The 27,950-nt window shown below is 46.6% G+C and overlaps 2 protein-coding genes and 3 non-coding genes across 8 annotated transcripts; 4 read left to right on the top strand and 1 right to left on the bottom strand.

Annotated features, from left to right (window-relative positions):
• The first annotated feature begins 116 nt into the window (after nucleotides 1-116).
• On the top strand, nucleotides 117-21,726 carry ARMH1 (armadillo like helical domain containing 1). Its single transcript, XM_057425870.1, is given in 11 exon segments — nucleotides 117-322; nucleotides 660-728; nucleotides 1,218-1,381; nucleotides 2,809-3,005; nucleotides 3,158-3,242; nucleotides 5,457-5,579; nucleotides 5,880-5,952; nucleotides 6,523-6,652; nucleotides 7,432-7,453; nucleotides 7,456-7,508; nucleotides 21,552-21,726. Coding segments are annotated over 11 exon segments (1,251 nt in total). The 3' UTR covers nucleotides 21,681-21,726.
• LOC130608175 (U5 spliceosomal RNA) lies at nucleotides 3,667-3,781 on the top strand. Its single transcript, XR_008974467.1, has one exon. It is a non-coding gene; the product is annotated as a U5 spliceosomal RNA (small nuclear RNA).
• Nucleotides 4,637-4,751, top strand: LOC130608176 (U5 spliceosomal RNA). The gene has a single exon (XR_008974468.1). It is a non-coding gene; the product is annotated as a U5 spliceosomal RNA (small nuclear RNA).
• Nucleotides 5,215-5,329, top strand: LOC130608179 (U5 spliceosomal RNA). The gene has a single exon (XR_008974470.1). It is a non-coding gene; the product is annotated as a U5 spliceosomal RNA (small nuclear RNA).
• KIF2C (kinesin family member 2C) lies at nucleotides 9,239-27,849 on the bottom strand. Of its 4 annotated transcripts, none has more exons than XM_057425867.1 (21): nucleotides 27,601-27,846; nucleotides 27,430-27,524; nucleotides 25,763-25,852; nucleotides 25,491-25,539; nucleotides 22,693-22,812; nucleotides 21,876-21,989; nucleotides 21,375-21,475; nucleotides 21,023-21,118; nucleotides 19,823-19,877; nucleotides 19,574-19,736; nucleotides 19,209-19,299; nucleotides 17,290-17,353; nucleotides 16,111-16,202; nucleotides 15,735-15,877; nucleotides 14,032-14,236; nucleotides 13,492-13,602; nucleotides 12,936-13,003; nucleotides 11,311-11,407; nucleotides 11,117-11,233; nucleotides 10,634-10,760; nucleotides 9,239-9,344 (listed from the first exon to the last, which is right to left on the bottom strand). In XM_057425867.1, exons 1-21 carry the CDS (start codon nucleotides 27,662-27,664, stop codon nucleotides 9,268-9,270), a joined length of 2,139 nt encoding a protein of 712 aa, XP_057281850.1. In that variant the 5' UTR covers nucleotides 27,665-27,846; the 3' UTR covers nucleotides 9,239-9,267. The 4 variants fall into 4 exon arrangements, with proteins under 4 accessions (XP_057281850.1, XP_057281849.1, XP_057281852.1 ...); XM_057425866.1 differs by having other exon boundaries at nucleotides 25,751-25,852; nucleotides 27,601-27,845; XM_057425869.1 differs by lacking the exon at nucleotides 22,693-22,812 and having other exon boundaries at nucleotides 27,601-27,849.
• Nucleotides 27,850-27,950: the final 101 nt, after the last annotated feature.

The following is a 27,950-nucleotide window of genomic DNA, read 5'->3' as shown; positions in this document are numbered from 1 at the left end:
GTTATTTGCCAGAGATTTTAAATCTGATCTTGGTAGAAACTCCTTAGTACCGACTTCTTCTATCTTCTAAGCCCTTTTTTAACTTCTTTCTGACTTTTCTCTAGGCAGAAGAGATCATGACTTCTGTCAAAGAGCAGGAAGCCACCAGGAGGCTCATGGTTTTCTTACAGGAATGGGATAGTGCCCACAAAGTTGCACGAAGCCACATACTGGACAACTTCATTAAAAACAATGACAGCAAGACAGAACCAGAACTGGAGCTGGAGTTATCCCAGTGAGCCAGCTTGTTTCTGGCTCGCCTAGCAGCATGGCTCAAGATGACGCATCTGCTTCCTTGGAGGTGGCAGTGGGATGGAGAGAAGGGGAAAGTTCTCCACCAAAAAATTGTTTAAAGAGTAAGCTTCTGTATGGAGATATCCATATCCAGCTGTGTTCTGCAGGGTTAAATATCTCTGTCTATCTAAAGATGGAACTAAAGGTAGAGCCACATAACCTGTCTCTCAGGGACCTAGAATTAGTGTTTTTTCTCATATTGGGATGAGGGGAAGGTCCATGCACTGTCACATGAGACAGTAGGCAATTCAGACCTCCACACCACTAAAGGAGGCCTGTGGGACACCACAGTGGTCTGCAGATCTCTCCTTAACCCTGCCAAACAGCTACACGTACAGCACATGCCTCAGCAAACTGCTCAGGTCCATTGGCATCTTTTTATCTGCTGCAAGCGGGTGAGTATGGCATGTCACTGTATCAGAGGTGCATGGGGAAGGCACACAAGGGTGAGCAGATAAAGCAACAAGTCGCTGGACATGTTTTGTGAGAGCTGTGTAAGAATTTCAGGCAAGGCAAGCCTCAGTGAGGCTTCTGGTAGGAATTTTGAATGCTTTCCAAGCCAAATCCGCTGCTTATGCACATCCCCAGAGCCATCGGGTCAGTGACACAATGTGGAATGAGTGTGGTGAGAGTCCGAGTGCAGAGATGGAGCCTTCTCTGCCTGTGGTTCTGAAATGAGCACAGGGCAAAACAGGAGTTGGTGACCTGCTGGCAGCAAAGCATCCTGTTAGCAGGCATCTGCCTCTGCGTTTCAGGCTAAGCCTCCTGGTGTTCCCTGCCTGGGCACCCGCACTCCAAGGCAGGAGGTGATGGTTCCTGGGAGCATGATGTGGTGACAGAGGAAGTAGGCGATGCTTTTGGCTTTGTTCCCCCTAGCCTTGCAGACACAGATACCTTATAGAATTCCTGGAGATTGGAGGTGTCTTGATTCTCCTGGAAATACTAGGGCTGAACTACCACAAAGAAGAGGACAAGAGGGAGTCTGTAAAGCCGCTGCAGCTCATTGAAGATGCTGGCAGGAAGTATGAGCTCATCTGTGAAAGCTACGGTATGCAGTGTGTCCATATGTGCTTGTTCCTAGTTCAGACAAGGATGTTATCCCTTGACCTCTAGCCTCTGGGGCTGCTGGAGGTACAGAGCTATTCCTTTTTCTTCCCCTGCTGATGGCAGATGCCCCAGTGTTCTGCTAGAAGGAGTTCAGAGTTTTGGCTGTTGTTGAGCAGTTGCATTTCATCCCCTCTCTCAGTTTGTACAGAGCTTGCTTTCTTTACACTCATTTCTTTTGATGCAATATTGCTATCCTCCTGGTTGCATCTGCTTCAGTTAAAACCCACAAAACAGTTTCCCTTCTTACCTACAGCATTCACCTACTGCAAACTTTCCTCTTGGGGTGGGAGGATTTTGCAGTTTGTACCTTGGCCGACTGAACATGAGCCAGCTTGTGCCCAGGCAGCCAAGAAGGCCAACGGCATCCTGGCCTGTTATCAGCAATAGTGTGGTAAGCAGGACTAAGGAAGTGATCATCCCCCTGGTAAGTGATTATGAGCACTGGTGAGGTTGCACCTCAAACACTGTGTTCAGCTCTGGGCCCTTCACTACAAGAGAGATATTGAGCTGCTGGAGCAGGACCAGAGAAGGGCAACAAAGCTGGTGAAAGGTCTGGAGCATGTCTGACAAGGAACGGCTGAGAGAACAGGGGTTGTTTAGTTTAGAGAAGAGAAGGTTCAGGAGGGACCTTATCTCTTCTCTACAGCTACCTGAAAGGAGGATGGAGGGAGGAGGTGGCTGGTCTCTTCTCCCAAGTAACAAGTGATAGGACAAGAGGTAACAGTCTCAAGCTGCACCAGGGGAGGCTTAGACTGGATATTAGGAACAATTTCTCCATCAAAAGGGTGGTCAGGCATTGGAACAGGCTGTCCAGGGCAGTGGTGGGGTCACCATCTCTGGAATTGTTCACAAACCATGTAGATGCCCTTATTGACATGGTTTAGTGGTGGACATGGCAGTCCTAGGGTGGAGGTTGGGCTTGATGATCTTAAAGGTCTTTTCCAACCCAGTTGATCCTATGATTTTGAAAGAACATGACAACAGGTTTCTTCCTGTTTTGTTTCTTTTTTTCCTGGGCAGCATAAGCCAAACCCTGTTAGCCATTCTGTAGCTCAGATTCCATTGTCAGAAGCCATGAAGTGATACCTGCCATCAGAGAAAGACAGAGCGGCAGGATCATCAGAGCGGTCCTTAGCAGTGCCAGACTCTGCTCATGTAAATGCCTGTGGAAGCGCCTTGGCCACATACTCCACTTAGAATTTTGCCAACTGGTTTTCCAAACAAAGAACCTTTTTCTTGGCTTTTCTTCTTCAAGCCATATTTTGAGTGGGATGTGGTGCTGGGCTCCCTCTGAGGTGACAGTGGAACAGCTGAGGTGGGTGATCTAGGCTCATGCAGGCACGTGAGTTGGTGTCTCTCTTTGCACAGGAGTGGAATCCCTTGCCAAGTTCTTGGCCACTTCCAACTCAGCAGAGGCTCAAGGAAACACGCAGATTCTGCTGGGCTCTTTGGGTCACAGCAATCCAAAGTACCAGAACCAAGTCTACAAAGGCCTCATTGCTGTGCTGCCGTGTGCCTCCCCCCAAGCCCAGCAGCTGGCTCTGCAGACACTGCGGGTCATGCGGGTAGGTCATGGCTAAGGGCAGCGTTAGCTTCCCTATCTGTCCTTCCTGCCCTGGCAGGAGCTGGGACAACCTCCTTGGCATCAGGGCTGAAGGAGGACAGCCTGGAGTATGGTGTGAAGACTGTCCCTGTCACTCTCCCCTTTCCCCCGCAGGATGTGGTGGGAGAGGTGCCCACAGCCGTGGTGGAGCTGGTGCTGGGTGTGCTGCGCTCCACACACCTGCAGGTCCAGCACGAAGGTAGGACCTGTCTAGCCACCCTGGGCAGGGGCTAAGGGCGCTTGGGGGAGGCTGTGGGTGTGCATTAAGGGCGGCTTGGGCAGGGGATGGGATGCCTCGGCCCGTGTGGCGGCGGGACGAGACGGGCGGATCATCCCGCACGGGGCTGAGGCCTCCCTCGGTGACTCGGGTGCCTCATTAGCATGCGGCTCCTTAGCACTGCTGTCATTTGCATACCCAAGGTGCACTGCGGACCGAGGTCCCGGCCCCGTTAAAGTTGTCCGTTCCCGCGGGGCCGCCGCTGTCCGGGTGCGGGGCATTGCCCGTGTACGCCGTAGGGTAGACGACGAGCCACAGCGGCGGGGACCGTGCGGGAGTGGCGGGGTCGCCGTGTCCGTTGGAGTGACAACCGGGGGAGGCTGCGTGTGCGCGGGGAAGCGAGAGCATACTCTGGTTTCTCTTCAGATCGTATAAATCTTTCGCCTTTTACTAAAGATTTCCGTGGAGAGGAACAAGCACGAGTGTCGAAGAATTTTTTGAGGCTCCATTTCGGTGGAGCTGACCCTATTCTGGTTAAAAACAGAACTCGTTCTAGTATTGTTAGAGGAAGAGGAGAAGGTGCGTGGGAGTTGCGATAGTGCAATAACCGCGGAGTAGATAAACGAGCCGCTTTGGGCTGAGATAGCGAGGGTCAGCCTGGCTCCGGGAAAACGGTGGGGCTGGGCCCGGCCCGGCTGCCCGTAGCGCTCAACCCGCTGCTTAGGCATCTGCGCCGCTTCTTCGCCGGCGGCCGCTTCATCACCCGACCCTGCGCAGGGCACCCTAGGTCTGCCCAGAAGACGAGCGAACGGTCCCTTCCCTCGGACCCGGCGGTGCAGAGAGGCCGCTGCCTCCGGCAGGTCATGCTCCGAGAGAAGCGCCCCGCAGGTCAACGCCGTCCCGCATCGCCGCTGGGCTCCGCTGCTCCGCCTCTCCCGGTGCCGGCTGTTCGCCTCTGCGCGGCGCTGTCCGCGGGGACGACGCGACCCAACCCGGGCAGTGCCAAGTCCCTCCCCGCTTCCGCTCAGGCTCCCGCCTGCCCCTCTCCATCGCCCCGGTCCGGTCCAGCCCACCCGGTCCCCGCAAGGCCCCGCCCAGCGCTGCTGCGATGCAGGGAGTAGGGTCCTCATTAGCATGTTCTTCATTAGCATGGACTCATTAGCATACCCAGGGTGCAGTGCGGGAGACGGCCGTGCCGCCCCGCTGCTGCCGCCGCCCTGAGCCGGCGTGGCCGTCGGGCTTGGGCCGAGCTGGGGGTGTCAATAGCCGCGGCAAGCCAGTGCTGGTTGGGTGGGAGGTGTAGCTCGGAACTGGGGTCGCCGTGTCCTACGGGGCAGCAGCTGGGGGTGGGAAGGTTGCAGGGGGAGAAGTGGCGCATACTCTGGTTTCTCTTCAGATCGTATAAATCTTTCGCCTTTTACTAAAGATTTCCGTGGAGAGGAACAAGCACGAGTGTCGAAGAATTTTTTGAGGCTTCACTTCGGTGAAGCTGACCCTATTCTGGTTAAAAATAGACTAATAACAAAGAGTGTTGGCTAAGTGCTTAGCTGTGGTTGTGTGGTGGTGATGGGATACGACTGGGGAAACATAAGACTCGTCTGGGTTTGGGGGGGAGAGAAGCTAGGGTCTTGCTGTGGGACAGGGACCGGCCGCGGGGCTGTCCGTGCCTCATCCCGCCCGCCCGCCGCTTCATTATCATGCTCCTCATCAGCACTCCGTTAATTTGCATACCCAGAGCACACCGCGGCAGTGCGGTGGTGCCTGGCCCCGCCGGTGTCCGCTGCTGCGGCCGGTGCCGTCGGCCCGTCAGGGCTGTTTGGGCCTGCACGGCTCGAGTGGCCGCGGCGGGGCTCGGTCGCGGGGCACCGCGGGGCCGGGAACGGGCGGTGGGGTGTCGCCCTGAGCTATGGGTGGCGGGGCAGGCGGGCGGTGGTGGCGGGGAGAAGGGTGGATCATACTCTGGTTTCTCTTCAGACCGTATAAATCTTTCGCCTTTTACTAAAGATTTCCGTGGAGAGGAACAAGCACGAGTGTCGAGAAATTTTTTGAGGCTCCACTTCGGTGGAGCTGACCCTATCCTGGTTAAAGACAGATCAAATACTTTACTAACGGGTACATCACCATACTTAGCAACCATCTGATGCCGGGGTGGGAGTTTCCTGCTTTACTGATTCCTGCCTTTGCTTTCTCCTCTAGCCATCCAGCTGCTGAAGGTCCTCATGGCCCACCAGGTCCGCCCAGCGCTGCTGGAGGGCCTCGTGGCGTTTCTGACACCATGCTGCAGGAAAGAGCTCACCTTCTGCAGCGAGACCGCCAAAAGTACACAGCTGGCTGCAGCCTGCCAGGGCGCCCAGCGCGGCGCTTCCCCGGGGTCCCTCAACTCCTCCTGCAGGGCTCAGCCATCACCCTGACTTGTAGGGGGAGAGGCTCTTAGAGCTGCGGGCATCATGCGGGCATCAGGGTGTTACATATGATATTGTATCCATAGGGTGTCCCTAAGGTGCGTTTCCTGAAAAACTACATGCTCCTTTCGTGTTAGCCGTGTAACTGCACCTCCCCTCCCTTCAAACATCTTAAAAGTGTTTCAAATGTTCAACCTTCCTAATGTTCCTCATGCAGACCCAGCCGTACCTGGCCTGAAAGAACCCAAGCTGGTGTATAGTCAGCAGGCAGCTGCTGCAAAAATCGTTGGGTAAAAAACTCGGGAGTAGAAACTACAGGGGCACTGAAAAGACCTTAGAGAAGAGGCTCCCTTTGGGTAGAAAAGGACATCAGTCACCCAGTGGAAGAATATAGTACCTATGACTGACTACAAACTAATGAAAATCAGACAATTCAGTATGATTTTCTCGCAGTGTCCACAAGATAGTGCTATCGGAACACTTTTCCTGCAAAAGCAGATGACAGAAAACTCTTGGTGGGTAGGAAGACCTATGGGACTGACTTGCAGGGATGTGCTCATGGATGTAATGTTGGTGGCATTTGTTCGTTATGGTTACACAAGAAACTTGCTGGGCTTTAATACACATCTGGAAGCTCCTGCCAATCATTAAGCAATAATATCTCTGCAAGTCCACGTGTTAAATGATCACTGTGCCATACACAGTCAAACATTTCTTGTTTATTTTGACTCTGCTCTCTGTTGGTGTCACTGGGGTGACACACCATTTGCCATTGAGGTCACACCAAGAGGCCCAGCCTCAATTTGTTGCGTGCTTGTTCCCACACACAAAGTGAGGGCTGATGGTCTATCTCATTGCAGTGTCTTAGCGAAGGAGTCATCAGAAGTGGCTGAGGAGCTGATCCAGATGAAGGTGGTACACGGCCTGATGGTTGCTGTGGGGAACCTGGACTGTGTGGGCAGCCAGAGATACGCCAGCATCTCCCTGGAGGTGAGCATGGTGGAACATCATAGCATGGGGTCTGCTCCCACAGCACCTGAAGAGGAAGGCTCCTTGCACTGTTTTGGGGTTTCTCATTGGTTAGTTGGGGTTTTTGCCTAAGCAGAGCAGGAAGGCTTATTCACAAAGGCAGGAGTGACACTTTCTTCAGGGAAGAGCTGTATTTCCACTCCTGCCGCTCACTGCACACAGGATACTGGGAAGCCAAATCTGGCCCTCACACCTCTGTTCTAGCCCCAAGCTTGCTGTGGGTCACAAGCACACAGAGCTAAGGGGGCTAACCAAGACAATTTGCTGGAAAAAGGCTATTTTTCCCTGCTGATGCTGGCCTGCCTCAGCACAGCTCTGCCTGTGTAACAGTGGCAGGGAAGGACTTCATGGTCAGTAGCTGGGAAAGGCTGAATAAGCAATGGCTGAAACCAGGCTGCTCAGCTTCCTGGTGCAAGCAGGCACAAACAGCGCAGCAGGATGAACTTCCTAGCAACTACCGCACTTAAACACGGTGTAATACTTTCAAACATCCTCCCTCTGTCAATGAAGGTGGGAACTGGCACTGGGGAACAAGGTGAGGCTTGAGTAGGGAGCCACAAGTTTCTCTTGCTGTGTTCACAAAGTGCCACTTGTAGTAGCACCAGCAGTAAAGGAGGTGGCGAGGGACTCACTGGCATGGGACACAGGTTAGCTGAAGCCACGTCATCGCTACAGCTCTACCCTCTGTACCCACACTCACATCCCTTCTCCCTTCACATCAACTCTCAGTTCTGTTGCAGTATTTTGTCCACCCATTTCCCTTCAGGAGGAGTGCATGAAGGATGCATTAGGGGACACATTGTTCCAGTACTTCATGGTAAACATGTCTCCCTTATGGGGTTTAGTAGTGGCCCTAGGACCTTGGTCTGTTTTGCAGGGATGTAGGGTCTGGATTTCACAGGGAAAAAGCCTGTTAGTAGATGGGACTTTTCACAAGAACTAGTCTTGCATGAGAGCCCAGAACTAAGACCCCCTTTGAGAAGCATTCACTTTCAATCTCAGTGTTCAGAAGATAATTGTTCTTCAAGACAGAGCAAGGAGGGATCTCAGATCTTCTGTGAAGTAACTTGAACTCCTCCAAGTCAGGTCACTCCTGACTGGCTATAGAGATTAGTAACCAATGTTGGGACCAGTGAGGGAAGGTGGAACAAACCAAGGGCAACATTTGCTCCTTGCACCCAGGCCCATCCTTACTCATCCTAAAACAGCACTGGGAAAGGCTAGATAATCCAAGCAAGTAATAACACCTGAAGTGGAACAAGACTGCCTTGCTTTAGTCACAACTAAAGCCCTGGTACTCTGGCTATGCCACTTTAATAGGATGCAGGCAACACCTAGGTACAAGTCTGTTTTGACAGCTCAGAGGGCTCAACCCTAAACATTTGATCACAAAAGTGCCCCAGCTGTAGGAGATCCTGTCTGGGTTAAAGTATCCCTTCTCTAACTGCTTGTCACCACTGCTTGCCCACATCCCATTACCATCCTAAATCTTCTGCCGCCTTTTCCAGGACAGTCCTGAGACCTGTTACACAAAAAATGGATCCACTCCAGGCAGAGGTACTGGCCTCCATTGTGATAGGTATCTCTTAGAGCCATGGCAAGGATACAGTCCACAGAAGGTGTGTGCAGAGCTGCTGGGGGCATAGTCACTTAAATTATACCCTTTACTTTCAGGGGGAGAAGGTAGCTTAGGGAGCAGATGAGGGTGGGGGATGTGGGGAAAGAGAGAGTAATAGTAGAAGGAGCCAACATGTTTGCAGCATGTTAGCCATAGGAAATTATGTGAAGTAAGATCCTGGGGCTATCCTTCAAATCCTAAGTAAACTCCAGGGGTACAAGGGAGTATCACAGGACCTTTCCTACTTACCCGGTGTTGTAAGAGCTGAGCCACTTACTACATGTTGAGCTTTACTCAGCTGCAGGATAGGTACCCTCTAAACCAGCTTCTCCCTTGCTCAGCAAGTTCTAGCCAGCAAGATCTCAAAATTGCAAGACAAGATTTATTTTCAGTGATTTTTAAACATTACAAGTGTAAAGACTTAAAATAGAACGTCTGACAAATCAGCCTCTCTACACCACCTGTGAGTCTTCAGGGACTGTTAGACTGCACCAGAATCAACAAGAAATATTTTATAATTTAGAAGATAATTAAATCCAGGAACATTTATTTATCAAACTTATTAAAATACCAGTGTTGTATAATTACATACAAGTCAATTTTCTTTCTAGAAAAGCCAGACTTGCAATGTTTCAAGCACATCTGGAAAGGTTATGTACACTAGAAAACTATACACGTATATCTAGTTCTATCAAAACAGACCATTGTCACTAGCAAAGGACCAGAAGAGAGACATCTAGCAGGCTCTCAGCCCCCCTCCCCAGGCCTTGCAGGGGTGTTTCTAGCACTCTACTAAGCACCCTGATACCAGACCATGAAGAAGGAGATGCTGCTGTGTTCTCCACCCTCAGGCACACGTAACCTGCAAACACTCTACCACATTGAAAACAGGAATGACACAAACCAAACAAACATGCAAGACAGAGAACTGCTTGTGAACCACATTTTGCTGTATTTACTAAGGCCTCTTTCGCCTCATCTGCTTGCTGGCTTGCTCCTCCAGTTGCATGGCAGCCCCCAGGGCATCCAGAGTTTCTGTAAAGGAAGATAGGAGTGACAAGGTGACTGACCTGGAAGCTGAGCTCCCTGGGCCAGCTGTCCCTCTCAGCAGGGCTCTGCCAGGGCCACAGAGATAAGTGGACTGGGCAATAACTGCTCAGCCAACTTTAAATCCTGCCTGGTCCCACAAAACTCTTCAGTTGTACTTGTTCATTTCTCCTCATCAGTAGTTGCAAGCCTGCAGTTTGCAGTTCAAACTAGATGCCACTAACCCAACCATCGCAGAGGGCCAGATTTCCTCAGCCTATAAGGCTGAGAGGGCAGCAGGGCATTTACTCCTCCTATGTTGTCACCACTCTAGATAGTGAATGGAAAGATACAGCTATGGGGCTGCATTTGAGATGGGAGGACAGTCAGGGCTGCTTACAAAACAAGTCATTGTTTCAGACTGACAGTTCACTTTGATGCCACAATTTTTAGCCTCATTTTAAAAACTACAACCCTCATAGGCCTGTTTTTGAGGCACAGACTATGCCAGCTGCAATGGCTGGAATGGCAAAGTACAAGTTACTGCGATAGTGGCAGAAAGGTAGCAATTACCAGCATAGCTTCCCCTGTCCCAGCCAGGCAGTCTAAGTACCCACCCCTGTTGCCACGTGTCAACCAAGCCCATGCGTCTGCCTTACTGCCTCCCTTCCACCCCTGCTCCAATGAAGGTGAGCAGGACAAAGGAAGCAGGCAATTGACATCCTCCTGTGCTGAACTGGCAAGTCCCCAAACTGGGTCAATACTTAACAGTGGAGGGATTTTGTGGCACATTTATTAATGCCCTATAGTAAGGCAAATGCATGCCAAACTGAGGTGCTGGCAGATGTGGCATCTCAGTGTATGCCTGGCAGATTGATGTAAGTGGATGGTTATCAAGGCCTGATATCCATGAGAACAGGAATGGAAAGAGAGGGTACACCCCTATGAATCCCTAGAATATGGTACTAAGACCTATTTCTCAAAGTCTGGGTTTTGGCCAAGGCAAAAGGTAAACTATATAACCAACCTAGGCAAACAGACTTCAGCTCATCTGCTTTTTGTGGATATAGTGTTCTGCTCAAGGGAAGGCAGTGTTACATGGCAGTAAAAAGCAAGTGGAAATTTCTAGCCAAAATTTTACTTTGGAAAGTGCAGACAACAGGATATTTCAGATCTGTCTCTATGATCAGCAAGGAAAGTGATCAGAATCATAAGGTAAGCAGAAGGACTGGGTGCTCAAACCCCAACAGGTGTGCTGGTGGAGCGACAGTGCTAATCAGAGACAAGCATTAACATACCTCCAACACTCAGGAGGTTTCTTGAGCTCTCCTCTACAAAGTACTTAGCTGTGCTCACAAAGGTCTCAAGATCATAGTCTGGCTGCTCCGTGATTCCCAAGAGGTAGTCAAGTTCAGTTTCCAGTCTCTGTTATTTACAAGGATAACAGTAAGAAATTGACTTTCTGGAAATTCGTTTCCTCAAACCTGGCACATCAATCAACAGAGCCAAGCTTCTGCAGAGCAGTACCAGTCAGTGCTCACTAGCAGGCAAGTAGAGGTTTCTAGTTGGAGGGGAAGGGGGACTGGATGGTCACAAGCACTGAAATGCCCCAGTTTAACCAGCTGGGCAGGAAAACACAGGAAAAAGTGAGGAAAAAGCAACACAATAGTACAGCATCTTGCATTACAGCTTGCAGCCTCCCCAGCAGCACTTGGCTCAGACAAGCAAGCTGCAATCAACATGCAGAAGGCAGCCTAACCAGGCTTGCCTCTTCCACATACCTGTTTCAGTTCTTTAAGCTGCTCTACTACCTTCTCCTCACGTTCACTAATTTGAGTCATAGCCTCACGAAAGCTGAACATGTGGGGAGAGAGCTCTTCCTCCTCATCCTTGCAGAGCTGCAAGAAACGGTCCAAGTAAGAACAGCAAGTTGTTCGCAGCTTAAAGATCTGTCCAACCCACTGCACACACATACATTGTATTGAGGACTTAAGCCTTCCATTCCCTCACTTTCAGTCTCCATCTGATTCTGTGTTTCACCACCTCCATTATGAGCGCTTAGCTCTTTCACCCTGCAACAAAAAGATTTGTCACTCAAACTGTTCTTCCAGCAGTTTCTGGTCTACAGCATCACAGAGCAGCTACCGCAATCAATCAGTGTTCAGCAAGAAACTGTCAGCTGCACTTAAGTTCCACATTACCCCACCTAGAACAACTCACATGGGCAGAAATCTCAGAGGGCTGTGGGAAGGAAAGCTGAGATGTTTATCTCCAGGAGCTGTCCTGGAGAGAAACATCCAAATACACAATGCTAATTGCAGCAAAGCCTTTCACAGAAGCTGTTTTCCATATATCAGCTTGGTTTAGCATGACCAGCTAAGAGAAGTTAGTATAGAAGGAAAAGGTTAAGGTTGATTTTTGCCCAGATACCCATTGTTCCAGAATAGATATAGAAGGATGAAAGTCATGGCTGATAACTTGGTACACAAGCTGGACATTTCATTCCAGTTACTAGTGTCAAATACATATTTCCAGTCAGTTTCAGCCTAATACCCCCTTTTCTTGGGGCTTGAACTTGCCCTGTACACTGGCAAAGAACCCACTGGGCCAGCTCAAGGCTAGAATCTCACTGAAGCATGCCAAGTCAGGTGTTGTCCTGTACTTATAGTTGAGCAGGAATAACTGTCCACAAAAAGGAAAAAAAATGCAACTTCACTCCAGAGCCAGATCTGGAAATCTGTCAAGATTCAGTGTTCCAAATGCATATGACAAGCATTACCAAACACCCTTTCAGAGAGTGGTTCCTTTCTGGAAAGGATTCCAGCAACATTTTGTGAACTAAATGAAGGCAAGTTACCAAGCCCAAGATGTCATATATTAACAAAATGATACCTGCATAACAGTCAAGTCTTATCTTTGCTTGTCACCTCACTGCAGGGGTGTAGAGGTATGTAAAGCAGAAACCAGGAGGCACCCACTGCTCTGACACAGGTGGTCCAGCTACCAGCAAGACACCCAGGGAAACCTGGGGCTTGGTCCCTGCCAATCTACCTTACCCTGCAGGTAGCCAAGGTCAGCTGTGGGGCACTCCAAACACACTTCCACCATCTGCTTAGAGGCATTTGAGTTCTCAGGTCCATCAGATTTCACCCAAAGTCTCCAAGGTACCATACCTTATGAGCTCATACTAAAGCCCATCAAGAACAAAGTGTTTTGTGCCACCTGTAGGGCACTATAAGGGACACAGCACACACTGAGAGATGGGACCTAAAGTAATCCAGAAAGTAAAGGGCATGGAGGTAATCAGGACAGGGTAAACTCTCTACAAAAAACAGGGCAGTCAAGTCCAGTATAACAGACTCCTCCTCTGAGGAAAGGAAATATTAGTCATGGTCTTATACAATCTCTGTTATGTCTCACAGAGAGAACACCCAGGTCAGTTTCATAAGACAGCTCTAAGATAACTTGCTCCTAACAGCAAAGCTCCAAATCACCATTACAAACAATTTAAGAGAACTCGAGTTTCCAAAGATCAAATTAAAAACAACCAAAGCACTTTCTGTGACAAGAATAAAATCCCCAAATCATAAGGGCCATTACCTGTCAGCATATCTCAGTGTGTTCAAGGTGTATTCACATGAACTCATGCCTGGAGAAATCATTGCTATCTGCAAACAGAACAGAAGACCTCAGTGACTCTCACATCTGATTTCCACTCATGTTAATGGTCATACAGATCTCACCAGGCATCTGGGACACATTAGGGCAGAGTTGAGCCATTCTCTCAAGTGCATTTTAATTTATAGTTCTGTGGGACATGCCAGTAGCCCTGCATCCAGCTTTGCACTGGCTGTGTGTATACCCACAGTGCTGCACCCCCACAGGAAGCAGAGCCCTTTGAGAGCATGCCAGGCTCTACTTGTACATTCACTGTATGAAAGTGACTTCTGCAGCCCTGCTTCTACCAGGGCTAGGCATAGCTCACCACTGTATCTCAGTCACCACAAGCGAGTGGAGGAGGAAACTGTATGACTTTTTTGCCAGGGAAGTGAAGCTTTCTGCCTTTAAAGTCCCCTTATTCTAGAGGGGCACACAGTTATCCATCCAGTAAAACTGTAGAACCCATAAGCAGTGTGTGTCCCATGCACGTACTCACCATACAGGTCCTTGAGTTTGTTCCTATGAAAGAGTCTCTCAGCACCTGGGTCAGCTTGCTCTCCCGGAAAGGGGTGTGAGATTTGTTCTGCCCTAAAGCTCTGATACATTCCTAGTAAAAAGACAAGTCTTGTGAATGCAATATCTGCGTCTCTTCTCAACCAGCTCTGCACACTATCTGCCACAAATTGCTGTTAAATCCAGCAGGCTGGAGAATGGTCATCTTTATTGCTCTAAATGCTTCATAGTCTTTAAATATACTCCAGGTCTTTGACTTTGACAGCTGGTATATCCATCATATGTAAAAAAGATTGCTTGAATGAAGCTTGAAATGGCTGTAACAGTGTCTGGCCTGACAAGGTTGCGCTGCTTTCCTGGAAGCACTCTGAATGGAATTATACACCATTTTCAGGGTTCTTGACATACTAAACTAGGATTTTTGGGGCTGTTCTTTTCCCTTGCACTGGAACGGAGCAGAACAGACGACCCCAGAGTTGAACAGAAGTCATTAGCACTACTTGCTCCCTGAGCTATAGCTTACCTTCAAAGCCAGCAAGCTCTTATTGATCTCTGCACCTTCCATTCGTGTCTGCCGATCAGCACTAGATGTGTCTGCACCCCTCTCATTCCCTGCCAGATCCACTAAGGAAAATTTGCCAAGCAGTTTCCCTCTTCGGCGTAGTAGGATTTGGAAGCAGGCGTGCGACCGGGAAGAGCTGGCATTTGCAAACGTCTGCCCAGATGTCCTACAGCAAAGATGCAAACAAGCATTAGAACCGTGTCCCAGAAGATGCAACAGGTTCCGACAGCGATAGCTAAGACCTACAACCATTCAGTCAAGTTGTTTAACCTCCTAGGCTTTATCCCACATATTGGTACCTCAAGTTTGGATGAATTATGGAATTACTTCTGATAGAAGAGCGCAGAAGGACTGCTGTGAGAAATATGAACCTGCATCCCAGTTGTAGAGATTTAAGGCTATTTAAGCTGCCTGGCTAAACTCAGCCAGCCCTCCTGATTGCTAATGCGTTACATTTGGAGCTGGAAGAGGTGCCTTCAGCACTGCAGCTCTCTGCCTCAGAGCAGGCCACATGTCATTTTCCTAATGCATTTGCCATTACACAGTAAGCTCAGCCAAGCTCCCCACTAAACAGCATTAGTTGTGATAGCACATTACAGTCATGGTAAATCCCCTTCTCCAGCCAAGCTGGCTTGGCACTTCACCTCTGCTGTGCAGCTGCATGTGCGCCACCACTACAAGATACGGACTGGAGGCTTAGAAGTTCCATAAATCTCCCTAAGACCTTCACTGTAATTTAATCTCCAAGAAGGCTGGCAGGTGCACTGTCCCACCTGTGTCCCTACTGCTGGGGGAAAGGGAGGGAGATTGTCCCAGAGTGAGGCAGGAGGCTGTAATGGTAAACCCTTCTTGACTGAACTGTTAGCCAAATTAGCATGCACAGCAGAGTGCTGAGTGAGCTTTCAGGATGTGCGTATCTGCAAATGCAGTGTAATACAGAAGCCAAGGCCTTGTCATTTGCCTAATAATATTTCCACAGGAGTTGGCACTTAACTGAGACTTGAGATACACATTATGGTGGGGGGTTGGAACTACATGATCTTAAGTCCTTTCCAACCCAAACCATTCTATGATTCTAGCTCCCAATTACAGGCACCAGTACAACAGTAGAGCTGCCCTGACCACAGCCTTCCTGCCAGGATGATGAACCAAGCCTGCAGCTGTCCGTTGGCACCTGCTCTCAAAGATTCTTTAGACAAGATCCCTGAACAACATGCAGCACTTTTGTTGCCATTGGAATAGCTCATCTGGCCTGCAGCTAAGCCAAAGCATTTTTTAACTGTGGGTTGATGCCAGCTGCTCTTCCTTGATCTTGGAAGACCACAGGGAGCTACATGTGCTCCTGTAAACTAGCTGATACTTCTAGAAAGCTCAGCTTAGCTATGGCACCAGGGCAGCCATCTCCTCATGTGAACAGTTTTGCCCTTCTTGGAGTTGCATGAGGACATAAGAACCAGGAACTCTGACCTTCTCTATGGAAGGAGGGCTAAACCTAGCCCTGTTAGCCACCTTCCTGGATTCATGCAGAAGTGCTGCTCAGTGCTTGCCTGTTACTGAGAACAACAAGCTTCTATTTAAGTCTCTAAGCACTAGCCTCAGACATTTTTCTAGACATGAAGATGCAACAGGATATGACTATTTTTACTGGTTTTAAGGCACCAAACCTGCAGGCAGTGCCCATCTCAATCATTCTGATGACATCCTCAGCACAGCTGACTTGTCTCTCCTGGAGACCAACAACCTGGACCTGCTGCTTGCCATCCTCCAGGACTCGAAGCTTTGTCTTCTTGTTCAAGAGGTCAAACACCTACAAGGTAACAACATTGAGGCAAATCTGAACAAAAATTTTGTGCCATCTTTATATAAAGCTGTACAAAACCAGCACCTTTAACAGAGCCTTCCAATTCAATTCCAAATGCACCGTAAACAATAGATTATATAGAACTATTGAAACTAGTGAGTTTCACTTGGCTACTTATGAGACATTCAGCCAAAGAAGTCAGGTCAAGATTAAAAAAAAAATAAAAAAAGGAGTCTTACCTTTCCATTGTATATTTCAAAGAAAGTCACATAGACTTCCAGTTCCTGACTCCTGTACCTGGGCTGGTTTAGGAGGAGGAAGACATCTTGTGCTAGTGAGGAAAGGCAGTTCAGTTAACTAGTTTGAAAGACATTCTAGTTAATACTTGATCTACATTCAAACATTGCACAGCCATAAAGCAGTGTCATGCAGCTGAATGATACTTATCAACAAATGCTAGTGAAACAATTAGTGCTGTGCCAACATCTGGAGAACAGTATCAGCAGCATCCACTTCCAGGGACTGCAAACGCAGGGGCATACAGAAGTTTTTATTGCCAATGTGCCCTGTAGACAGCAATCCTCACTGCTGTAGGACAACACTGGGATCTGCTATTGTTTTGGACAGGCTTGAAAAAGTCTTGTTTTTTTTTTCATGCATCCCTGAACACCAGCATTGCTGCTGTTTGGAGACACTACACCAGATTAGTTGACCCTTTGGCTGGATCCGGTGCAGCTTTTCACAACTGAGCCAAAAAATAAGGACTTTATTTCAGGGCCAGTCTTAACTGACTTTCATAGACTAGTAAACAGGTGCTCTTGTTTCAGCTGTCTTGCCACACACAGGCAAGTTTTACAATATGCCTTTCTAAACAGGAGGTAGAGGAGGTCATGGTGCTTTCTAGGTCAAGGAGGGGCTTCTAAAGCATATGTTTTCTGGAATGATTTTGTATGTGGTAGGGTTTTTTGCATCTAATGCTTACAGGAAGAAGCAGAACATTTATATGCTTTCTCTATAAGAAGCTTTATATTAGAAATGGGTAGGGTTGTGTTGCATTCAAGTTGGGTATTGGCAAACACCATCCTGAGTTAAAGACAAAAGCACAGCAGAAGAATCAAAATCAAATAGTTCAGCCCAGCAAATGCCAGAATAGAAAACTGTCAACTCTTTGCCTCAAAAGCAAGTATCTTCTGGTGAGTTACGTGTGGACCTAGAAGCTTGCAGGCTGGATGGAAAATATTTTGTGAAACTGAAGAAATTAATCCTACCTCCTGCCACAAATACCACTACTTATTACTGACAACACAAATGCTTTATGTACCTTCTACTGGAAATATTTTAAATAACCATACACAGACAGATCTTATCTAGGAAAAACATGCACTAATTTGATTTTCATATCTGAAGAATGAACTTACACGCAAAAGCATATATGCCCTTTGAGGCATTTTGTGTCCTCCCAGAGAAGTCTCCTCCCATAGTCTGTAAACAGAAAAGGCCAAGGGTAGTGTGTGGTACAAACAAGTCAGGCTACCTGATTGTATTCCCAAGAACATACTAGGAAGTTACTGTATGTGTATATATATATATGTTTTGATGCCAATGAGATGATTAGAACAGTGCAATTCAGGATAAAATTAGTTTGCTGCTTCCCTATCAGTTCACAAAGCAGCTTTGGACTATGCAAAGCTGCAGCTGAATACCTGCAAGGGTCTGCAGTGCCGCACAAAGCACTTTCTCCCAGGAGAAATGCATAGCCTTGACAGTGCAACCCAACTGCCTCTGGTCAGAGGAAATGAAGCCTCATATCTTAGGGCATAGGTTGAATAAAGTTTTCATTGCTACTTGCAAAAGCTCACGTGGTACCAAAAATGCATCAAACTTCCAGAGCAGACAATGCCTAACTCCTTTGACCAAGGTACCTTTAATCCCAGCTTTTTCAGTTGGTGCTGTCCTGACTCTACCATTTTTGTAAAAATGCCTCAGGTTTTAAAACATGACTCAGTCATACAATCACAGAATGGTTTGGGTTGGAAGGGACATTAAAGCTCAGCTAGTTCCAACCCCCTGCCATGGGCAGGAACACCTTCCCACTAGACACCAGGTTGCTCAAGTCCCCCATCCAATTCGGCCTTGAACACTGCCAGGGATAGGGCAGTCCCATGACACAGTCAGTTCAGCAGAGTTTAACAGGCAGCACTCCAGTCTCATGCTACAGCTATTGTCCTTGCACTACTTCTGCACCCTAGGGAAAGGAACTTCACTGCCTATAATTTTAGTCCCTCACACTTGTATTCCCGTAACTATTCCGAGATGAGTATGTTCACCCATTCAAGTGCAATGGAGGCAGCCCGTGTCCAAACTTCTATAAACTTCCAAATTTCCTTCTGGATTACTGGAAGAGATCAACAGCTCACTGCATATCACTAATGATAGGAGATCCTAGCCTAAAACTTGGCTCCAACACTGGAATGACAGCAACTGATTACTCAAACTGATAGGCTAGCCTAGCTTAGTCCAGATCACTGTGGTCTGGGGTAAAGGCCTCTTGCAGAACAAAACAGCATTTTGGACTCTGCTATCATGCTGTGAGGAAGGAGTTTCCCACTTTCCTTCCCTACAGTTTCCAGAAGGAGGTTAAAAAGACAATACAGTTGTTTAAATCAGAGCAGATCATCTCTGAGGCAGTAAACACAATCTTCAGGTCTCTTGAAGCTACAACTGGTAGACTGGAAGGAGTTGTTAGAAAGTGAACACACCAACTTGCCCGCTTCACAACAATACCAAATCACTTAAATGTTTATGTGCAACAAGAAGCTTATTCTTTTACAATTGCTAAAGTCTTTGGAATGCCTCCAAACTCTCAAACACAGTATAGAAAACAGCCTTTGTCTCAGAGGTAGGCTAACAGCCCCACTTTGCAAACTGGAGTTCAGCAGCAACAGCAAGGGATAGGGTATCTTAACATGTTAGTCACAGCTAAGTCTTTAAAAAGCCAGCTATGAGGGGATTTTAGTATGATTTTCCTCACAACCTCAAAGGAACCCCAGTAATACATAAAGCTACCAAAAAAGAAGATTAAGAGCTGAGAAAGTATTAGCTTTAAGGCAAAAAAAAAAACAAAAAACACCCCAAGGTCCAAACTCATTACACAATCCTATTATCATAGAATCATAGAATAATTAGGGTTGGAAAGGACCTTAAGATCATCTAGCTCCAACCCCCCTGCCATGGGCAGGGACACCTTACACTAAATCATTATTCATTATCATCATCAAGGAGGTTTACAATGCTTCAGATAAAGCTAGAGAATTTGAGACCTTGGAGAAGAACTTACATGTGTCTTGCCACTGCCTGTCTGGCCATAAGCAAAGCATGTTGCCTTCCCACCCTCAAAGATAGTCTCCACAAGAGGTCTAGCAGTGAACCTGGTAGGTAAAAGACAGTTAAGACAAATATTTCACACCCTGCTTCATCAATTTTCCTAAAAAGAAAGGAAAACAAGAGCAAATAAAAGCAAATCCTTTGGAAATCAGCAAGACCATGCCAAAAATAAGATTTAGACTTTTCAGTCCTTTGGTTTCCTCCAAAAACGATTTTAATACTTATTTCAGGTTGCAGTTTCTTTAAGCTCAGATGCTGTCTATCCACAGCTCCATGCTTTAAGCTTTGAAGTTATTCTCAGCAAGAAGAAAGCATTACCTGTATACCATTTCATTAGAAGAGGTTTCATCAAATGAAAAGTCAAATCTAAATGCCTGGGTGTCAAGGTATTTTGTTAGGTCCACTTTCTGCTTTGGCTCATGCACCAGCAGGACACACTTGCTTGGAACGGTAATGACATCACATTCCTTTTTTTGCAGTTCTGTAGGCAAAAAAGACCCTCAGTTTTAACAAGAGTAAGCAATGTCAAACTGCTCTAAGGCACAGCTGCTTTGTCAGTACACTCACCTTGCTTATTGAGAGGGCGCTTCCTCACACAGACACAAATCCTATGCTCTTCCATCTAAAAAAAACCAAGTAATTATTTCCCAGTTAGACCCATATCTCCTTAGTATTACAGAGAGAAAGATCAGATACTCCCTGATACCTACTTTTCTATATGCTGATCAGAGTTGACTCCACTACTGATCAAACCCACTCATACAGGGACGCAAGGCTTAAAAGTCTGCTCAGTGCAAAAGCAGCACTACAAACAACAGCTTTACATAGCATGCTCCAGCATATTAGGTGGAAATGCTGCCATGCTATAGAAAGTGCCCCAAATATCCTGTATCAGAATTAGTAGAAAGTTTAGCCCTTGGCCAGCTTTCCAGTAAAAACTGCCATATCAATACTGCTACTATAGTCAAATCATCTTAATTTACCCCAGGGGTGTTTTTTGACCTGGGATATTTTACTGATGCAGTAAGTTTAGCAATTTGTCCAGGTGAGTTTGGTAAAGCAGGAAAACCGCATATTCCACTATGTGAGGCAGAAAGCAGATGGCAAACTCTTCTTCTATCATGTGGTGATGCTTACACCAGCAGCTGGTTGTCTGCCCCATAGGATGCAGGCACACAAACCACCTAGTGTTCCAAGCCAATCAACACCTACTTTTTCTTTTGAGCTGAAGTACTACCATTTTTCACTGACTAACACCTGAGAACAAGTAGTCCTTGTTTAACAAAAGCCTTGTTAAACAATGCTACCTTTGTAACTGCTGAAGATAAACTGAGCCTAGTTTTATGGGTTTGTTTTGTTTTAATTCTTGACCTCTACTTTTGCTCCTCCACTTTTTGACCTAGTTTAAAATTACTTAATATGTTAATATTACAATAACACTTCCAGGGCAATAATCCATTTTAAGTTATACCTACAACAAGCTAAGTTACGTAATTGGCTCTGCTGTTTACAAGCTCTGATGTTACCATGCAAATAATGATAATTGTTGAAGTGCAAGCTCTATACTAATAACACATGCAAAGCAGTGCAAGGCAGCTTAGCCCTAAAAAGGGAAGGTAAATAACTTCACATATACCACCAGGTACCTCAAGATCACAATACACTCAGAGGATTTCCAAGGTACAGTGATGCACTGAATTGCTCATATACTAACATCTTCAGTGCAAAATAGTCTGTCCACAAGCTGCAGCTTCAGTATTTACTTACTGGATCGGTTATACTTATTGGCTGGCAGTCTAAAGTTGCTCTGAATTCCTTGATCATCTTTGCAAACTCCCAGTTTGGACAGCTGCTGTCAAATTCCTGCATGGAAAAAAAACATGGATGCGTAGGTAATTAACATGTAACAGCAAAAAAGCCCCAGAGCATGATAAACCATCAGGTGTATGCAATTAGAATTATTTCTCAATATTAAGAACTTTCCAAAACTATAATCAATCCATCCTTATGTACAGCTTCATGTGAATTGAGCCTGTCAAAAACATGGTTTAGTTTCAAGCATTGTGATACACTGTCTTTAAGCAATGTCCCAATACAGGTGCATTGTAGAGTACTCCACCTGTGCACGCTTGGTCCTGATTTCACTGATTTGAGCTCTCTTCTCTTCCCTCTTGTTTTTCATTTTCTCCATCTCTTTCACAATGTTGGATCTTCTCCGAACTAGATAAAAGCATTTCCTTGAATTAAATCTCCACACTAGGTTTTAAGCACAACACAAGTATCTCAACTTCTCCAGGTTGCTGCCAGACTAGCTTGTACAGGAAACAATCATCTTCAGAAGGATGTAATTCATCATGCAGTATTTCCTCCTCCCAACCAGATCTACCCACCACGAACTTTTCAGGAAGTCCCACTGCCACTCTGAAGTAAAGGCAGCATTTCTAAGGTGATACACCACTGTAATAGAATTACACACCTGTAACAAAAAATACTGACAACACTCAGTCTTACTGCCAAAGCCACCTTTTTCAAGCTTTAGCCTTGGCAAATACAGAGCAGCAATCACATAGTGATGCACCACTGACTGGTGAGGCAGTTCTTACCCACAGCTCCATGGTACCTGGGCTCACTGAAGAGATTCTGCCAGGAAGCAGGTGATCCTCTGTATTTCCATTGAGATTTGTCACTGAGGCTTCTGGAACACAGTTCAGCTTGCTAGTCCTGGTTCTGCCAGCTGCAGAAAGAAGCCAGACCAAACCCAGTAATTAGATCCCTAAGATCAAGAACAGTTTTATAATCAGTAAAGCCTTGTAGATCATAGGCATTCCTCAACTCTGATTCTGGATCAGGAGAGAGAGCTGGCTAAAAACCTGTGACAGGTGTGCAAATGTTATTTTTTTTAATCTTTTGCTGACCACCAACTTTTATTCAAAGCTAAAAATCAAGGCCACACTAACTAGACAAGAACTTAGTACCAAGTCTCTTATTTCAATGTCTTGTAAGCAGAACTTAATACAACAAGGCATGCCCTCCGCTATTCATTGCGTAGGTCTGGTAAAGACATAACTACAATTTAGTAATTTAAGTAGGCTCAAGTTCTTGCTTTGATCAACCCATGTAGGTAAAACTACAACCAGTATAGTTACAGAGCATGTTGTCAGCAGTATTAAGGCACTTCCTTTCCCATTCTGGTGCTGTGAGTACCACTTTATGCTGTTAAGCAGATCCCACATCCACAACTGCAGCTATGTGCTTAATAAAGCCCCTCAAGGTAGGAACCCTGAATATTTACATTCTGATAGACCTCTAGGCCTCTCTTCCTTTATATAAAGGAGTAGGAGTTGCTCATTCCCTTGGGATTTGCAGTTTACCTATTTAAATGCATACAACCCATGTTGCCTCATGGTAAGAATTCACTGGGTTCTTTCTCCACTCACCAGGAACAGAGGAATTGTTTCTGGTTTGTGTAGAAGTGCAAGGATCTACCCCCATCTCATTTTCCTGGAGGCTGCACTGTGATTCTGCAATAACAGACATCCTGGAACGGCCACGCGCAGCTTTGGAAACAAATTCAAGGTCAGTATCATGCCTCAGACACCGAGACATTTGCAAGTATTCAAATGCTCACAAAGTGCAGAACAGAAGGGAACAAGATGTGCTAAAAGGATATTTTCCAGATCTCTGATGCATTAGCAAAGTTTATCAGTGAAAATGCAGGGGGGTGAAAAGTGATCGTGAAATACACCGCTACGGGAAAGCGAGCAGTTCATTCCAGATTTGCAGTTCCATTGAATTTCTTTCAGATACCACTAAGGATTCACTAACATGGAAGCTCCAGAACCATAATACCTAGGAAGGAGAAAGTTACAAGTTTGTGAAATCTTCTGAAGCTTCACACTTGCAGGGCTGTGTGAATTAGTTGTTTGATGGTGACAGTAGTACTGCAACCTGGCAGTGGTCATGGGCAGCATCATGCTCACCATCCCAGCATCCACGCTCAGACAGGGTGCGTGGTGCACGGTGGAGGGGGAGCTTGATAAATGCAGCTAAAAGACTGTATAATCACAACAGCAAATCTTTGGACAAGGTCCTTTTATAGGGAGGCTCCATTGTTACATGCCAAGGTTATTTCTCTCAGAGAGAAAGTCCATCATCACAAAGCTTCCTAGGGGAGGGTTTGGAGCATACACCTCAATAGATTTGTAAAGACGGCAAACCTGATATGAATAAACAGAAGTGTGATATGCAAACTAGAGCTACCTTCACCTCTAGCAGCCACAAGAATTGATCCAGAATTAATCACTATGATTTAAAAGGATACCAGATCTATTTCAGACCAAGGTTTAATTTCAATTCTGGATCAAATTCCCAAGAACCATATCCACAAAATTCAGTGCTGCTATATTAACTCTTTACCTGGAGTCCTCTGCTCAGGTGTAGAGACATTAGGTGTTGCTGCTGCAACTTTAGGAACAAAAGGCATCAGTTTCATTACACTCAGAGGTAGCATTTTATTCCATTTGTTTGTCACACATGCCCAGACCCGATCTCATCACAAACTCAGCAGCACATTTTCTGTAATGCTAGCACTCCTGGGCAGGCATATTGACTGGAGAATTGCTGCAGTCAAATGGGTTTGATTCAGGTGATTCTTATATGAGGCGATATGCAGTATCCTCCAAAACTCTTATTGATTTTTGAATAAGAATTTTGAATTCTTGTCAAAGAAACAGGACTAAGGCACTGTTTCTTAATTCATCCTGAAAGCACTGCTTCTGCTTCTCTCACTTCCCTGAGTGAGATGGAAACAGACACCTCCTGGATCTTGTTTAGTTTGTATGGAGCAAGAACCAAAACCTGTAGCTGGTGTTAGCTTTCTATTTGGCACAGTACAGCTTGCAACCAGATGGACACTCATTGACACTCATGGGGTTTAGCTAGTTATAACAACAGATAACACTATTTGAGGAATACTGAAAACATTGCTTCTCTCTTGTACTCTGAGCAGGTCTTCAGGGACAAAAGTGAGCCTGTAGGAAAGGCAACAGATTTCAGATTTGAAATTAGATTCTATAACTTCAGGAAAGCCATGACCTCTGTGAGGACATTTTCCCATCTATCAGTGGCTCAATTAACACACATCTTTTTCCAGCTGGCTGCCCAACTCCATTAACTGACCTGTCTAGAAGCAGTCATGACCATTGCATCATTCTGCTTGCCAGTTCACAAAGTTTATGGATTTCACAAAACCCTCTGGATTTGAGGAAGATCAGGATGTTCTAGCACAGAACAACTTTTGACATATTAAGCTTCTTGGACTACTTCTGCCTCTGATACAAAGGGATTTGTTCTGTTGTCTGCTGGTACTGACTTCCCTGTCTTGCATCACACACAAACAAGGCCAGACAAGCCCAGCTGTTTTGTTTATAGCTCAGTTGCATGGGAAAGCACAAGTTTCAGCTAACTACACTCTTGAAGAAAATCATCAAATTAGCAACCATTCAACCTCAGCATCACACAAGTTTATTACAAATAGACCTGTAATGCTGCCACTTGCAATTCAAAAAGCTAACAGAATCAACTAATAAGCTAAAAGAAGGTAAAAAACATGAGAGTTCAATTCCTGACACCTCAAGAAAAGCCTCTTAGTGATTTAACACTCTGACATCTCTATCTTCTCTTCTGGCTTTGCTCAAAAACATTGCACTGACATACAATCACTGAGCTACAGCACACCAGCTGGCACTTTGGCTGCCTGGTCCAAAACATCTCCAAGGATAAAGCTCTAGTTATTATCTAGGGGTACTGTTTGAAGAGGATACATTCATTTGTCACTGCTATTTCTTTCTTGCCCTTTCCACTCTCATTTTGACACTTTTAATTTTAATAAGTGCCACTTACCTTTTGTTGTTCATGGCATTTGCAAAAGCTCCATACGAAACTCCTATACTCACTGCCACAGAACTGCCTAGTGACATTTAAAAGCAGCATCAAGGAATAACTACAGCAGTACTGCAGAAAAGGGCAACACGTCAACAAGCCGCAGCTCACGGGAACAGGACAGCAATCTATTAGCAAAGTTTCTGCACTCCAAAATGTCAGTATGAAACATTATGCTCTTTGTTAGCACTGTCTGAACAAGCAGCCTTACAATTCCACTGAAGACTATTAGGACTACAATGAAAACATACCACTGTTTTACAGGGGTATAGCACAGAAAAGAATATTTCCTCACCTTCCCTTGGAGCAGGGATTTTTGAAAGGGTTGATCTACGCTTCTGTTTCTGAAAAAACAATGAATGCTGTCAGTTATCAGAGTAAGCTGCAAATCCCTAGCACAGCACTTCAAGACAACATTAATATAAGAATTTCTGACCAAAGTCTAACTACGAGATAGAAAAGACAGGCTAGAGATCTGGATTTTATTTATAACAAGACCTATGCTGCTGACACGTTAGTACCTTAGGAAAGGCCAAACCCATTTAAAGCACTTACCTGTACACTTACATTCTCTTGGAAAGGAAAGTTCTCTTTCAGATCAGCAGCAGGTAGTTCTGATAACTCAGGATTTATTGTTATTACATCTTTAATATCAATCTACAAGAGCAAAAGCAGAATTTTAGAGAGCAGAATATTGCTGCTACCACTTACAGCATGTTTATTTTCTTTTTAACCTTTACTTCCAGCACATGCAAACAAACCTGACCCACTGCTGCCAAACACTAAATTAAAAGACAGCAGTTCATGTTCTGAGGAGTCTCCTACATCCAAATATGCGGGAAGAAATGTGCCCCCTAAGCCATTTACCCTCATCTGCCAAACGCCATACAGTTCTGCAGGTACATTAGAGCACTTCTGAAGACACAGGCAAAGCATATTTAGCATGAGCTACTTTAATCTCTTACTGCTAATCTTAGTAAATCTCAGCCACTCTGTGGCTTCGGCACTAAGAGAGCATTAAGCATTTACTGTGATTGTGCTTACTGAAATAAACTTCAAAGACTTTGGGAAATGAAGGATTCAACATTTAATCCACAAATCGATTCACCTGCATTTTCACTTGCTATTCTGAGTAATTTCACCTAGGGCCAGCTACTGCTGCCTGCCTGACCCTCCAATGATCACAATCCTGGTCTGGTGCAAGAAGAGGGAGCAACAGCAAGCAGGCAGCCAAGGGCAGGCTCTGGCACAAGAGACAGCGGCTCTCAATGTTCTGTTTTCCAAAGCTAACGAAGCTGCAGGGGCTGAAATCACCAGTGCACAAAAACTCTGGTGTCACAGCAGCTTGTGCTAGAATTCACTGAGCAAAGCAACACAAGCACCGCTTCAGGAAGTCCTTGAGTTCTCATTTAACTTGCAAATTACTTAAATAAGAGTCCATAAAAAGAGCAAAAACAAGCAGGTGAACTTTGTAAAAAGTGGAGATACCACATCCTAATACAACTGATCCATAAAGTTTGATTTATATGGAACCTGTGAGTAACTAATTGGAACATGAATTAGCTCAGAAACACACATGTGCACAGCATAATGTATAAATGCATATACACTTACTTATGCAAGCATATAAAAAAAATGCTGTATTTTGAAGCATCTTCATGAAGATTTTCTATCATAACACATACATGCAATCTACCCAGCAGTTACATCCAAATCTGTGTGTTTTGCATATCTGAATGCAGCAGGCACATAAATAGTGTAAGAACCAGCTTCAAATAATGAGCCAATAACAACCAAATGCCAGGCTATATATGTTTCCAGACAGACCAGTAGGACAAGCATGTTTGGTCCATTACCAGAGGAGATCGTGCTAGGTGTCAGGATTTCAGCTACATCAACCTCAAATGCTCCATCCCACCTCACACAATGTTCTTGTACACCCATGTAGGGAGTCAGGAAACCAAACTCAGCCCTCTTAACGTTACACGTTAAGCCATAAGGAAAGGCTGAGGGTCATTGCTAAAGACAGAAAGGCCACAGGCAGTCTGCAGGGAAACGGGGACTTTGGGGATACTCCACTGCCCACCACCGAGGCCCAACAACCCCTGCTCACCCGCAGGCCCAGCCGGGGCAGCGCAGCGGGCCTGCCCTGGTGTGCGCCCAGCCAGGCTCCACCAGACTCGTTTCCCCTGCTGAGAGTGCACCGGGACCAGCCGGGGCAGGGCCGCACTCACCTCTTTGCCCTTGATGGTGCCACCCTCGGTCCACTCCACGGACACGGAGGCCCCATCCACTCTCACGGTCTTCACCTTCGCCTCATGGATCTGACCTGGAAGAAGCGGGCTGTGAGTCCCGGCCCAGCCGGGACCCGTGCGCAGACAACCCGCTGCCCTGCCCACGCTCACCGTTGCTCCGCTGGATGTTGATGATGAGTCCGGGACAGACACGGCTGTAGAAGCGAGAGTCCATGGTGCGGGCACGGCGAGAGCGCCCAGCTGCTCGGCGGCGGAGCTACCCGACCCCGCAGTGAAACCCAGGGCAGGGCAACCGCCGCCGATTTAAACCCCGCGCGCCGCCGTGCCGCGGGGCTTACCGGGAGACGCTGGCGGAGGGACTACATCTCCCAGCGTGCTCTGCGCCGCCTACAGCTCCCGGCGTGCCCCGGGAAGCGCACCGCCGCTACGGTCATACGGAGGGGGTGTGCGATCAGCCGTGCTACCGAGCGGCCGCTCCGTGTACGGCGGGTCCCGGTGCC

This window comes from Pezoporus wallicus, unplaced genomic scaffold, assembly GCF_028554395.1.
Source record: "Pezoporus wallicus isolate ANWC-B61680 ecotype Strahan unplaced genomic scaffold, APGP_CSIRO_Pwel_v1 contig_13480, whole genome shotgun sequence".
Lineage (NCBI taxonomy): Eukaryota > Metazoa > Chordata > Aves > Psittaciformes > Psittacidae > Pezoporus > Pezoporus wallicus.
Note: the sequence above shows the minus strand (reverse complement) of the source record. Positions and strands in the feature narration are given on the sequence as shown.